Below are 14,517 nucleotides of genomic sequence, written 5' to 3'. Positions count from 1 at the left end.
CTCTGAAGCCCATTCCTGGTGTAACCCGCCATGATATTGCTGGAATATTGCTAAAAGCGGCGTAAAACTAAACTCCCTCACTAATGTTATGTAAATATGTGTAGACTACGATTAACCTTTCTCACGTACGAGTATCTCTGTGTATCGTGGAGTATTTTATGTAAATATATTTCATTGAAGTTGGTACAACAACGGATGGTCAGGTTAGCTCATATATAAAACTGCTTAAAAAGTTACCGTTCTCCTTGCTCTGAAGACGTGGACTTTGGCCAGTCAGGACTTGAACCTTGTGAACTGCGACATTTGTCTCTGGCCAAGAAGGCATACTGATGTAATGATACAACATAACCTTGCATCATGTAAGCCGTCAACTGCTCCAAGTCTGACCACTCTTCCATTTGATATTTTGCAGGCTATGACTCGTCGAGCACATCTCTGGCAAAGTGGTGCGGAGACGAGAGACCATCTGTAGAGAGCTCAGGACCACACGTGTTTATAGAATTCCGTGCTAGTGGTTCCAAGAACCATGGTGTGTTTGTGATCAAATATAGTATTATAGTGGAATTGAAACCCCAAAACACACACAAGCCACAAGAAGGTAAGAACACATATTTCCTATTGCTATTCATGCAATTATTAATGTTTATTTCATTGTTTTCATTCAGTGAGGGTTGCGGCATGCTACGCTGCCCTTTTCACCTGGAATACTACATATTAGATAATGATTCATAAATATATTTCGGAATCCTACAATTGAGTTCTACAATTCTAGAGAAAAAGTAAACCATCTTGTCGTCCTATATTATATGATGGTTCAAGTATTCTAAGACCCGTTGAAGATCCGGGATTAGTATTGACCCATACTTGTTGTAAGAGGCGACTAACGGGATCGGGTGGTCAGGCTCACTGACTTGGTTGCTCACGCTATTGGTCACAGGATTGTCTTGTCCAAACTCGAGTATTTACAGACCGCCGCTATATAGCTGGAATATTGCTGGTTGCGGCGTAAAATAAAACTCACTAACTCACTCAAGTATCCTAACCACACCACCACAACACAACATCAATATAATTTGTATATTCTATTGCTTACTAATTCCATTTTGATTGTATATGTTAAAACGTAAATGTGTACATTATGCTTTTGCAGAGTACGGAAACAGCGCCACTCGACCCTCAAATTTAATTCTGATATCTATCGTGGTTGTGGTCGTTCTCATAGTCTTCATCAGTATATGTACTTGGAAATTTCGCCAGAAACGACGCCATCGGTCATCAAATACTGCTTGTGCTGTAATGACCACCACGAGGCCTTCAGACCCAGTAGCATCCGATTACGATCCTAATCACCGGGAGATTATGCCATTAGCATCCGATTACGATCCTAATCACGAGGCGGTGATGCCTTCTACGGGAGCTGAAGGTGAAACAGAATTGCCCTCATACACCGCAGCTTGTGTGAGCCAAGCTCCCCCGTCATACGATAGTCTGTTTTGCCAGAACAGAGGAAAATATTGATCTGAACCATTGGACACGAGGTGTAAACATTCCCCACAACAAAGATGTAGTCCGTTTACAAGATGTATCAGTATCGTTGAAGTCTTTCGTTATGACAGACTGTGTTCTGGGAAAACGAAATCCTACGAAAACTGTTTTCTAGTGCAATCTCATGCATATAGACGCAAAGGTAACAACATTCTTGTAGAATGATCATGATGGTGTGCATTAGAACTCAGGTCACCAATCAGTCTAGCACCTTATTATTATAATACGGTCGTTTGTGTCGATGACAGTGTCATTGAAATAAGATCTTATTGTTACTCGTAACTAAGATCTGATTTCAAGATACACTCGGTATTCCATGAGGATGATCTTATATGTTCCCTCATAATGGCTTTGCATTGTACAAATACCAACATTTACCAATATTTATATTTTTGACTACATTTGTTGATTAACGTTACAATCAGAAATATCAGTGGCATACGACAGTGGCATGTGGATAATCGAGTATGGATCACAAAGTCTAGTTTTGATTTAATACATTAAATTTTAATATTGTTTAACATTGATAAAAAGCAATTGAACAACAAATCACAGACAACTGACAGTGGCCTTTTGGATAAACGCAGGTCAATCTGACCGCCCATCGACTACGATTTGCATGAACACTTGACAGTTGTGTTTTTCAATATGTGTGAAGCAAGTTACCAGTGACCGATTCAGTTGAAAGTTCAGATCTTGTCACAGATACAATGTACAAGCCATGTGACAACGATATACAGTTAAACAGTGAAGTACATATCACAGAGTCAGTACTCAAGATTGATGTCGAGAATTCAATATGACGTGCGCTATAGTGTAACCAGGTTGTCGTTGTACAAGATAACCTAAGACAAAGCTAAGTCTATGCTAAGGTGTGAGAGTTACGGTCACCTTAGCACTGAGATAGCTTTGTACCTTAAACGCTGGACTCGATTACTTACAGACCGCCGTCTGGTTGGAAAGTTGCTGAGTGCGGCGTTAAACAACAAACAATCACAACAGGTTGTTATCTGTTATATATTGTGTTTCGGTGACCGTTGAGTATTTAATAGAATTATTTTTATTGTCTTGAGTATTAACTGAAATTAACATTAACCCATATGAACACTTGTTCCGATTGCAACTGGTTCGTTCTTACTTTATTCAAATGCAGGTTCATGCATAGTATCCTAAATGTATATAGCTTTATATTAAGTAGGACAAAGAACATTAGGAATGCTTGTGGCAGCTACAACTAGTCCAACAGCGAGCCAAGTGAGTTGTTCAATATTACCTCTGTTCACCCAGCAATGAATGGGTACCCAGTGGGATACTCGTTAAGTCGTGTGACTGTCACCTTCAAGTGCCTAACGGGCAGTTATCCAGGGTAATAATGTGTCGTGCTATTCATTGTTAGTGCTATGAGCATACCTGGTGTGGAGTTTGGCGCTATATAAATGGACACATTGTTATCATCTATTATTATCTACATATTTATATTCACTTTGGAGGTGATAGTATTATATAATAATCAAAGCGTTCGTCCATCACATGGTGGATCCAGGTCCAGTTCCAAACATGGTACAAACCGTGAAACCAAATGTACATAAATACCTCTTCATAATCATTGTTGGGGAAGGGAATGGGGTTATCGATTTCGTTTATTACCTGGAAATATTCATGGGCAATTTTCATATTACACATTTTGTAAAGTATTGGTTCCATGAGAAGAATGTGAAGGATAAGATTTAATGTCATATGAACAGGTGCGTTTTGGTGTAAAGTTTTGTTAAGAATTTGCCAATTTTCACTGACTGTTATCATTTATTGAACTCATTACAATAATCTTTTCAACGTTACGAATTTGTTTAAAATCCGAATTTGTTCATGTGTAAACAGCACCTTTAAACAGTATGGAATATTTTGCTTTGATAATTCTGATATAGAATCTAGTTGTTTGCACTGTGATATGAATGTTGTAGAAAATGCATACCATGTTATCTTTATCTGTAATAGATATTTTCTGCTCCGTAATGAATACTATTTGTTCATCAAAATATATTGTAAAACTAGATTAACATTGCAACAAATATAAAACACACCTGATTTAAATATATTACGTTTTACATCTATAATATTTGCTCAAAATATTTAGCTTAAGATGTTCTTAATTTTATAATTTTGGTCATGTGACAACGACTGTTACCTTACAATACAGTTGTACTTGGGTCATGTGGCCCAAAATACGGAATAAATAAACTTGAGACTGTTTTGCAAAATCTATTTTAGAACAGTTGCCTTAAGTAAGTGGCTATATTTACACTAGTGAGTCTAAACTTTTGATGGGAAGTATAGTTGATGAGAATTATGCTGAGCTTTTGGCTTAACATAACGTTACACATTCACCAGAGTGACTTGTATTTTACGCCAGTTTTGGCAATATTCCAGCAATATCATGGCGTTGGACACCAGAGTGTGTGAGTGAGTGAGCTTAGTGTTACGCCGCACTCAGCAATATTCCAGCTATATGGCGGCGGTCTGGAAATAATCGAGTCTGGACCAGATAATCCAGTGATCAACAGCATCGATCTACGCAACTGGGATACAATTACATGTGTCAACCAAGTCAGCGAGCCTGACCACCTGATCCCGTTAGTCTTACGACAAGCATGGTTCGCGATGATGAATTATAAGCCGGATCTGAACATATAAGACCAGCTGTATGTTTAGATACTTTGTTCTCACTTCAACCTCAACCAGCGTGAAAGCGGGCGGGCGAAAACATTAAATAGAAAAAATTAACAGTTGACCTGTTTTGTATGAGTGAACACAGGTAAGAGCATTACTTCTTTTCACATCAGAAAATACGTTTCCACGGGGAAAATAGAGGTAAGAAAACGCGTTATTACTTCACGTAAAAATGAAATTCAGGGCTGGTGGGACATGAGAGTAAGACAAAAACAAGTATGAGCGGCCTAATGTCACAAATGTCACAAATCAAGTACTTTAAGATTTCGACAAACCTCTGGGTTCAGAGACACATTTTACTTTGTTTTATGCCAGTGCTTCAAGAATGAAGCATTCGATGACCGGAACTTGAAAATGTGTAAGCTCCGGGTACATGTAATTTAATCGCACCATCTTGACGTAAACGTGAAGGCCATAGTAGGTCTTTCTTCTGAAGCCATTGTTAAAATGATCTATTTCCCGATCGAGAGAGATGAAACTAGAAAATGGATGCCACCAGGCGAGTAGCAAGCCATTTCTTCCGTGTAAGCCCGATAGGTTGCAAAGCTATTTAGATAGTATTGAGGGCTTGCCTAACTCATTTTCAAAATCATGCGCAAGCCCGGTTGTATATAACGGTAGCTATACCCCTGGCCACGATCTCGTTGCGAAATGGTTCTAATGGACAACTTGTTCTCAGGTATGTCTGCCACCATGTCTTACTCTCTCTCTCTCTCTCTCTCTCTCTCTCTCTCTCTCTCTCTCTCTCTCTCTCTCTCTCTCTCTCTCGCTCTCTCGCTCTCTCTCTCACACACACACACACACACACACACACACACACACACACGTGAATGGACGTTGCTCTATGAACCGTCAGCTTGGGTGTGACGTGAAACCTTGATAGAATGGCGTCACGCATGTGCCAGGTATGGTAGCTGAGAATCACTTTTCCAGAGTTGTCTCCCTTTGACCGTACCTGTTAAACGATAACGAACGTGTTCGGATGTCGTATCAATTTGTCAGTAAAGGTTGGTGGATATAATAAGTGCTAATCAATGAATAAAGCCATACATTTTGTGTAGGGGTTAGGTAGGAATACAATAATGATCAACAACATTTCACAATGTTCAGTGAGCCATTTACACTATTACTGTGAAGAGAGAGATTCAGGCAGGTTATTCACGGATATACGTGTAGTTCAGTCATCAATGTACATCGTGATCAAGATCGGGTTGCATATCTAACAATCCAGTCGATCGAGTTACAATGACATTTACGTATTTAAACCTCACTTGCCTCTGAATGCAACGCTTCTTCACAGGTCAGCCCTATAGTCACAACACGATATATTCAATAGGAAGAAATGCCAGCGTAGGTATATAGGTCAAGCCATTATGTTGTTGTTCAGTGTATGTTCAGTGTGACTGAACTTCCCCGCGTCACAGTACGATATCCACCCTGATGTTTACTTGTTCTAAAAAGAGACTCAGGCTGTATATTTCGCCACTTTTATGTGTGCCTGTATTCAACAGGACAGTCTTAAGAGATACGTGTTGACTGTACGGATAGGCGTCACGTACAAGGACATCAGACATCGCTTACCTGTTGGGGAGTGAAGAGTATTATACCGTCCCCTCAACCGTCTTCAGTGACATTCTAATATTATGGAAACAACATGGCGACATGGATTATATCTGGTTCTTCATGGGGTATTTTTGTGTTCTACCACCGGTAAGCTTAGTGTACATCACATGTTTTATGTAACCGCGAGAAGTATGTCGACACCGCTGAACCCAAATGTGTAGATTCACATTCACGATGTTGAGAGGCGGTAGAGTAGTTCAGTAGTTGAAGCGGGCAGTAGGGTAGCCTTCATAGTTAAAACGTTGGCTCGTCACGGCGAAGACCCCGAGTTCACTTCCCATAATGGGTACAATGTGTGAAGCCCATTTCTGGTACCCCCCGCCGTCATATTGCTTGAATATTGCAAATAGCGGCGTAAAACTAAACTCACTCACTCAGTAATTCTTGGATTATCGTGTCTACAATCCATAACTGACACACCACCGTCATATAGATGGAAATCCGCTGAGTTACACGATGATATTTATAGAAACACTCTCTTTCTTTGACAAAGTTCACCCAGAAACAACTACAACAAGTCCTGGCGTTTGTGGACCCCTGCAGTTAACGGCTGGATCACAAACCCGATACCTAGAATCACCAGGCTACCCCGTCGCTATACAGCAGTATGTATTATGCATATTATAGTCTAGCCCTTTTGTCAACAAGCCGTAATCCACTGCCGTCATCGAATACCCAACTGGTCTATACCAACGCATGAGCTTGATGGCATGCTCGTTGATGCGTGTCCCCGTCTCACTATTTGGCAGATAGACGCTCATGAGGTCAATCATTGGCTTGTCTGATCGAAACTCGATTACTTGGCAGACCGTTGTCATATAGCTGGGATAGTGATGAGCGCAGCGTTAAACGACCAACAAAAACAATGTGAGTTCATAACAAAGACAAACTCAAACTCGATCATTAAAATCGAATCATGCTCAGTCAGTATATGACACACTCACAATTCGGGTTAGAATTGGTCTTCAGCCCCCAAACTTGTCCTAAGAGGCGACTAACGGGATCGGGTGGTCAGGCTCGCTGATTTGGTTGACACATGTTATGGTATCCCAATAGCGCAGATCGATGCTCATGTTTTTAGGAATGTTTCGCCACCATATTGTTGGAATAATTTTGAGTGCGGCGTTAAACAACAATCGAACCAACAGTATATGACATGTACGGTTCATGGACCAATTCTTTAAAACAGAGTGTTGTTCATGTAACCGGTGGTGATGTGTGCTCTTGTGCATAGAGCTCAGGTCTCAAATCAGGTAAAGGTAAGCAACGTTGGGCGCGGAGAGTCTTGGCTGGGTGACCGTGTATGGCAGGTTGACGCCTGAGAGTTTCCAGGACTTGAGTCCTGTCCTCAGCGAAGCACACGGGATACACACATGAGTTTGTTCGACATTGCCTCATAAGAAAGAAGTTGACATCCATGATATTTTGTCTCAATACCAGCTTCTATATGCATCAAAAGAACCTCAACATTGCCCCTGTTCTCCTAGCAGAAGATTGGTACACAGTGAGCTAAAACATTCTACTAGTAACCTCGGGGTATCCGGGGTAATAATTGAGTTTATTGCATTATAATGTACTTATTAATGTTTCATGTTCTTTTTTCATGACAGAAAGCTCAGATGCAAATGGGACATCAAAGCAAATGAGGGAGAGAGGGTTCGAGTTGTCTTTCTTGATTACAACATTATAAATCTGTCCAACTGTAAAGATGATTATGTGAAGATCTTTGACGGTATGTAATATATTTACATGTTATTCAGTTCGTATAGAGTATGAACTATTACAGGACGTCACGCCTTGTCAGTCGGAGGTTGGAAGAATGTTGGATAAGATTCATATCTTCGCTGCTGACAAATCTGGGATACGAACCCAAGATCATTATGGTGCGGTTATGTCGAACCCCGTGTAAATCGAAGTATTTAAAATGTCACGTCACTTCGATACAACGGTGTTGGACTATGTTGCATGGCAACAACATTTGGATATTACGACTCTGAAAAGTATATAAGGGAATAATTTGTGATCATATTGTTAACGGTGAATAATGTTATTTTGCGTAGTTTGATTGTTAGTATCAACAAACTATTGCGCTGATGGTAAGGGAGTGAGTGAGTTAATATTTAACGTCACATCGACAATATTGCAGCCATATCGTGACGAAAGCAAGCCATACTAAAAAAAGTAGAAACATTTTGAAAATTAAAACCTGTCGACGATGGACAGTAAAAAGACCTGATGGTAAGGACTGAATGAGTGAGTGAATATTGCGTAACGCCGCACCAGAAGGTAAGGACTGCCAAATGCTGCCCCAGCAAGAATAGACCTGGAATATGAATCTATGCCAACTATATAACCCTGGCCCATATACTTATACTTCCCATCCGAATGGCAGTGAGCGGAAATTCCTACAATACATCATGGGCATGGTAGACTCGATCGTTCTTGAAGTTTCTGCAGGTCACGTTCCTCAACCGGTTGGCTATTCATATGCCAGAGTGACCATATTTCGATTTTAGACCCGTTTGACCTTGTTCCTACTTTTATCAGCACAACGGGGTGTGGATGCCTATTCGGAAACACCGAATTCCTATCTTTATTTACACAATTTTGCATTCAAGAACAGAGACGGGCTTCTTGCAAGACTATTAGCAGTGACGGTATCTGAAACTTCGCGTGTGCTCTAACATTCATTGTAGAATTTCTCATATATTGCTGCTGCAACTTAAATGAAGCAGAAAATTGTGTCCGAAATGATACACCTGCACCTGACCACACATATCACAAGTACAGGTGGTTGGAGATAAATTCTTACCCGACTGTGATATTACACATGTTAGCTATGATATTACACATGGTCGCTGTGAAATAGCACATGGTGGCTGTGATATTACACATGGTCGCTATGATATTACACATGGTCGCTATGATATTACACATGTTAGCTATGATATTACACATGGTCGCTGTGAAATAGTACATGGTGGCTGTGACATGACACATGATCGCTGTGATATTACACATGGTCGCTATAATATTACACATGATAGCTATGATATTGCACATGTTAGCTATGATATTACACATGTTAGCTATGATATTACACATGGTCGCTGTGAAATAGCACATGGTGGCTGTGATATTGCACATGTTAGCTATGATAACACATGTTAGCTATGATATTACACATGGTCGCTGTGAAATAGCACATGGTGGCTGTGATATGACACATGATCGCTGTGATATTACACATGGTCGCTATGATATTACACATGTTAGCTATGAAATTACACATGTTAGCTATGATATTTCACATGGTCGCTGTGAAATAGCACATGGTGGCTGTGATATGACACATGATCGCTGTGATATTACACATGGTCGCTATGATATTGCACATGATAGCTATGATATTACACATGTTAGCTATGATATTACACATGGTCGCTGTGATATTGCACATGGTGGCTGTGATATTGCACATGTCAGCTATGATATTACACATGTTAGCTATGATATTACACATGGTGGCTGTGGAATAGCACATGGCGGCTGTGATATTGCATATGATGGCTGTGATATTGCACATGGTCGCTGTGATATTGCACATGGTGACTGTGATATTGCACATGCTCGCTGTGATATTGCACATGCTGGCTGTGATATTTCACATGGTGACTGTGATATTGCACATGCTGGCTATGATATTGCACATGGTGCCTGTGATATTACACATGCTGGCTATGATATTACACATGGTGACTGTGAAATAGCACCAAGTCACCTACACCTGATCACACGTTGGACAAACACAGTTTGTTGGAGACTATTTCTTACCTAAAATCTAAATGGGCACATGTTTTAGCATTTCGTAAGTTTCAAAATTGCTTCAAGGATCAGTTCAAATAGCATCAGTTTGAATTACTTTGAAACCAACTTTGTTTTAGGAATCGACCCATTCAGCTCACAACTGGAAGTACTTTGCAAGTTCACTCAGCATAGTCTCACAATAACTAGTACAGGGAGATATATGAGGATTGAGTTAAAAAACAAACCTCTTTGTATCAGGCAGAGGGTTCGAGTTAACGTACACCAGTGGTGATTTTGAAGGTAAGTAATTCAGTGGTCTATGTATGTCTTTGCGTGTGTGCGTGTGTGCGTGTGTGCTTGCGTGCTAGTGTGTGACAGTCCGGAAGGATGCCATATTTGTATTGTATAACATGGATACATAGCTCAGACACTTTATACAGACTCCTAGCCGACTTGTCCCTGGTAATTCCCTAATCTAGACGTCAGGCAATGTAATTTGTAACATGTTTTCTTTTAAAATAAGGTACAGGTATGTGGTATCGGGTAACTGATAAAGACTGGTCGGTCGAGTCAGTTTACCGAGTCTGTGTACGGTATCCATGAAAATCATTTGCAGCCATACCAGGGGCTTTGATAATAATATTATTAAGGAGATTTTGCACATGTCGGCTATGATATTGCACATGACGGTTGTGATATTGCACATGGTGGCTGTAATATTGCACATGACGGCTGTGATTTTGCACATGGTGGCTGTGATTTTGTACATGTCGGCTGTAATATTGCAGATGACGGCAGATGACTACAAAAATGTGTAAATTCACACGTTATAGACAGAGTTCGCAACACTGACTGACTGACTGAGCTTGGTTTTACGCCGCTTTTAGCAATAGTTCAGCAACATCACGGCGGGAGTTCGCCAACACAACAGCAGGCTTAACTGAAGTTTTTTTGTTTTCTTGAGTCCACAAGATGGCGTCAAAGTCAATACTTTGTATGGCCACAATTGGCAGCACAGAATGGATAAGTCGACGAAGTCGCTCTTGCGGAATTTTCCCCCACTCTTCCTGCAATGCGATGGCCGGTTGTGGAAGTATCTGAGGCGTGTTTTGACGTTTATGTACACGTCGATCGAGTTCATCGGGTTTAGATCTGGTGATCGGGAAGGCCATGGCAAGACATTGACCTTAGATTTGGGATTGAAGCGGACCCTGACGCGTGCTGTATGTGAAGTAGCGTTGTCATGCTGTCTTTCTGTTATCGAAAGCATGTGACTTGCAAGGACTTCGTTGATGTATCGATTTTCTGTCAAATTCCTCTGAACCAAAACGTTCATTTCTTCGATGGTAAACACGATGTCTTCCATCTCGCCGGAGAAGAAGAAATCGTGATTCATCACTTAACCAGACTCGCCTCCAGTTTCTAAGGTTCCAGTTCCGGACTCTACGACACCACCGCAAGCGATTGCGCCGATGGAAGTCTCTCAAAACAGGGACAACAACTGGCCTTCATGGTCGGATCCCCACTTCACGCAATCGATTCATGACAGTTTGTTTGGAAATTCTTCACAAACCAGGGATGCGTCGTGCAGTCTCCACGGCTGTGGCAAGACGGTGACGCAAGTGAGCAAACCGGATGTGCGTGGGTTGTAACTCTTCAACGGACGCTTCACGGGCGTTCTTGGGCGGAATTGGTGTGCAGGAAACGATTCCAAAGGCGACATATGGTGCTCTGATGAACGTTGAAATGTCGGACAACTGCAGACTGCGACTCCCCATCTTTAAAGCGGCCTATGGCGATGTTTCGATTGGATGATGATCATGATTTCCTATATTCCAGCCAAAGCGAATGACAAAATTAAACACAACGTTTGCCTTTTTATACTGATCGACATGGCATGCATTTCCAGCTTACTTGCACGTGCATTATGCTTTGTATGTTTTCTTGGTGACGTTTTGGCGAATATTTCTTCAAACGCTTATAAAACAAGGGAAAAGGTTAACATTGCCGCGTTTTGGCTCTGGAACTGTTTACAATCACAGAGAGACGACGTTTTAAAATAAATAGTATGTTTGCATTGCTTTTGCAGCAGCTACATGAGACCAATATTCTCAAAATCACCTATACGTTTCTTTTCATAAGAGTGTATGTCGGCTACGCTTTTACACATGTCGACTATGATGCTCCATATGTAATCTGTCCGGTATAAAGACGGCCATGCTCCCCGCGCATTGCATGTTTGACCTTACCTAAGTTCGTTACCTTAAGGTGCGCCTGATCCGTGTGATGGATATACATAACAGCATCGTTACTGTGCCTCAGCAATTACGTGTTTATTAATCTAATTTTTCTTTTTTTTCGCAGTCCAACGACACCTTGATGTAACTAGCGAACATTTAATCCAATTATTTTCTCCTGGATACCCAGGTAATTTTGAAGGGTAGGTAACTCTCTGTATTAATGTTTAACTATTATAATAAACGTATGGTTTAGTTACGTTTGTTATTTTATTAGAAGTGTTGCAGTGCAGACTAAAATTACATAAATTATATGCATGTAGGAAACAGTAGCTACAATGATCATGCTGGCGCATCTCCCAGTAACCTTAGAATTGAAGGTTAGAATTGATTTTCAGCAACCATTGCTTGACATAAGAGCACGGAATCGGGCGACAAATGTTCATGGAGTCAATCACTTGATTATCTCGTTCAGTCTCGATTGCTCGATTGGTAACACAGCGCCGTCATATAGCTGGAATATTGATGAGTGTGGCCTTAAACAATGAGAAATAAAATATCAATTTAGAGTAATGTTACTTGTTTAGTTGGCTTGTTGTTTAACGCTAGACTTAGCAATATTCCAGCTACATTGCTTCGGTCTGTAAATAGTCGACCAGCCAATCCAGTGATCAACATCATGAGCATCGATCTACGTCATGGGGAACCGATGACATGTGTCAACCAAGTTAGGGAGCCTCTTTCGACAAGCATAGGTTTCTGAAGACCAATTCTAACCCGGATCTCCATGTATTGTACATGTAATATTATATTTAATTCACTTGCAGTAAATACCATCTTACCTGGAGGATAGAAGCTGGTTCAGTGGGAAAAATCCTTCAAATGATTGTTAAAGAATCACATCTTCCGTACAACCATAAATGTGGCACAGATTATTTGGAAGCACATGATGGTTAGTATCACGGGGCAGCATGATAGTAGGATTAGTATGATACGGGCGGCATGGTAGTATGGTTAGCATGACAGGTGCAGCATGGTAGAATGGTTAGTATGTCAGATGCGGCATGATATTATGCCTAGTATGACAGGGGCGGCATGGTAGTATGGTTAGCATGACAGGTGCAGCATGGTAGAATGGTTAGTATGTCAGATGCGGCATGATATTATGCCTAGTATGACAGGGGCGGCATGATAGTATGGTTAGTATGACAGGTGCGGCATGGTAGTATGGTTAGTATGCCAGGGGCGGCATGATAGTTTGGTTAGTATGACAGGGGCGGCATTGTAGTATGGCTAGTATGACAGGGGAGGCATGATATTATGCCTAGTATGACAGGGGCGGCATGATAGTATGGTTAGTATGACAGTTGCGGCATGGTAGGATGGTTAGTATGACAGGTGCAGCATGGTAGTATGGTTAGTATGCCAGGGGCGGCATATGCAGGGTAGTATGGCTAGTATGACAGGTGCGGCATGATAGTATGGTTAGTATGACAGGTGCGGCATGATAGTATGGTTAGTATGACAGGTGCAGCATGGTAGTATGGTTAGTATGACAGGTGCGGCATGATAGTTCGGTTAGTATGACAGGTGCAGCATGGTAGAGTGGCTAGTATGACAGGTGCGGCATGGTAGTATGGTTAGAATGGCAGGTACGAAATGATAGTTTGGTTAGTATGACAGGTGCGTCATGGTAGTATGGCTAGTATGACAGGTGCGGCATGGTAGTATGGTTAGAATGACAGGTGCGGAATGATAGTTTGGTTAGTATGACAGGTGCAGCATGGTAGTATGGTTAGTATGACAGGTGCGGCATGATAGTTTGGTTAGTATGACAGGTGCAGCATGGTAGTATGGTTAGCATGACAGGTGCGGCATGATAGTTTGGTTAGTATGACAGGTGCGGCATGGTAGTATGGCTAGTATGACAGGTGCGGCATGGTAGTATGGCTAGTATGACAGGTGCGGCATGGTAGTATGGCTAGTATGACAGGGTTTGCTCGTTTGATGTAAGCAGATGAGAAGGGCAGGTGGGTTAAAGCATACATTTGAAAATGATGTTCATCATATAGTTTTGTTTCATTTTTAGCCGCTTTTAGCAATATCACAACATAAATGGGATCATACTAGGATTGGACGGGTAACCCTGATACACGGGACGGGTGGGTAAGGAGTTGGACCAGGGCACCCGTCTCAATACCCGAACCCGTTATGATCATGTGACTAATAGATTAAAACAATGTTATATGTTACTCTTTTATGATGAAAAGGTTGTGTTGTCTTTGAAGATTTGGACATAATTTACAGTCATTCCTTTTGTCTACAATACATGGTTAAGGTATTAAAAAACTCCTAATTGTAGCCTTCGAGCTTAAGAATACTTTGTCATTTCATGCAAATTTGATGTCAGAAATTAACATAACGGGTATCCGGGTAGGGTAGGGTAATAGGGGGTGAGGTATCTGGGTAGAACATTTGGAACCGTCCCAGCCCTAGATCACACATTGTACCCATGTGGGAAATCGGACTCGGGTCTTCAGGTGACAAGAGCGTGTACCTATCCGTTTGTAAAATGGGT

The 14,517-nt window shown here is 41.2% G+C and overlaps 1 protein-coding gene and 1 long non-coding RNA gene across 5 annotated transcripts in view; both read left to right on the top strand.

Moving 5' to 3' along the window:
- LOC124258787 (cubilin-like) overlaps nt 1-14,517 on the top strand; it is a 46,307-nt gene that overhangs the window by 30,061 nt on the left and 1,729 nt on the right. For 2 of the 4 annotated variants that reach the window (XM_046692882.1, XM_046692881.1), the window contains one exon: nt 12,767-12,891. In XM_046692882.1, the coding sequence (XP_046548838.1) occupies nt 12,767-12,891 (125 nt within the window). Of the gene's footprint in view, nt 1-5,494; nt 5,983-6,388; nt 6,501-7,505; nt 7,628-9,839; nt 10,003-12,066; nt 12,143-12,766; nt 12,892-14,517 lie in introns of those variants that run through there. The other 2 variants (XR_006893678.1, XR_006893677.1) reach the window with 2 other exon arrangements.
- LOC124258793 lies at nt 418-3,820 on the top strand. Its single transcript, XR_006893681.1, has 2 exons — nt 418-598; nt 1,151-3,820. It is a non-coding gene; the product is annotated as an uncharacterized LOC124258793 (long non-coding RNA).

This window comes from Haliotis rubra, unplaced genomic scaffold, assembly GCF_003918875.1.
Source record: "Haliotis rubra isolate DU_JTF1 unplaced genomic scaffold, ASM391887v1 Scf70, whole genome shotgun sequence".
NCBI classification, from domain to species: domain Eukaryota; kingdom Metazoa; phylum Mollusca; class Gastropoda; order Lepetellida; family Haliotidae; genus Haliotis; species Haliotis rubra.
Note: the sequence above shows the minus strand (reverse complement) of the source record. Positions and strands in the feature narration are given on the sequence as shown.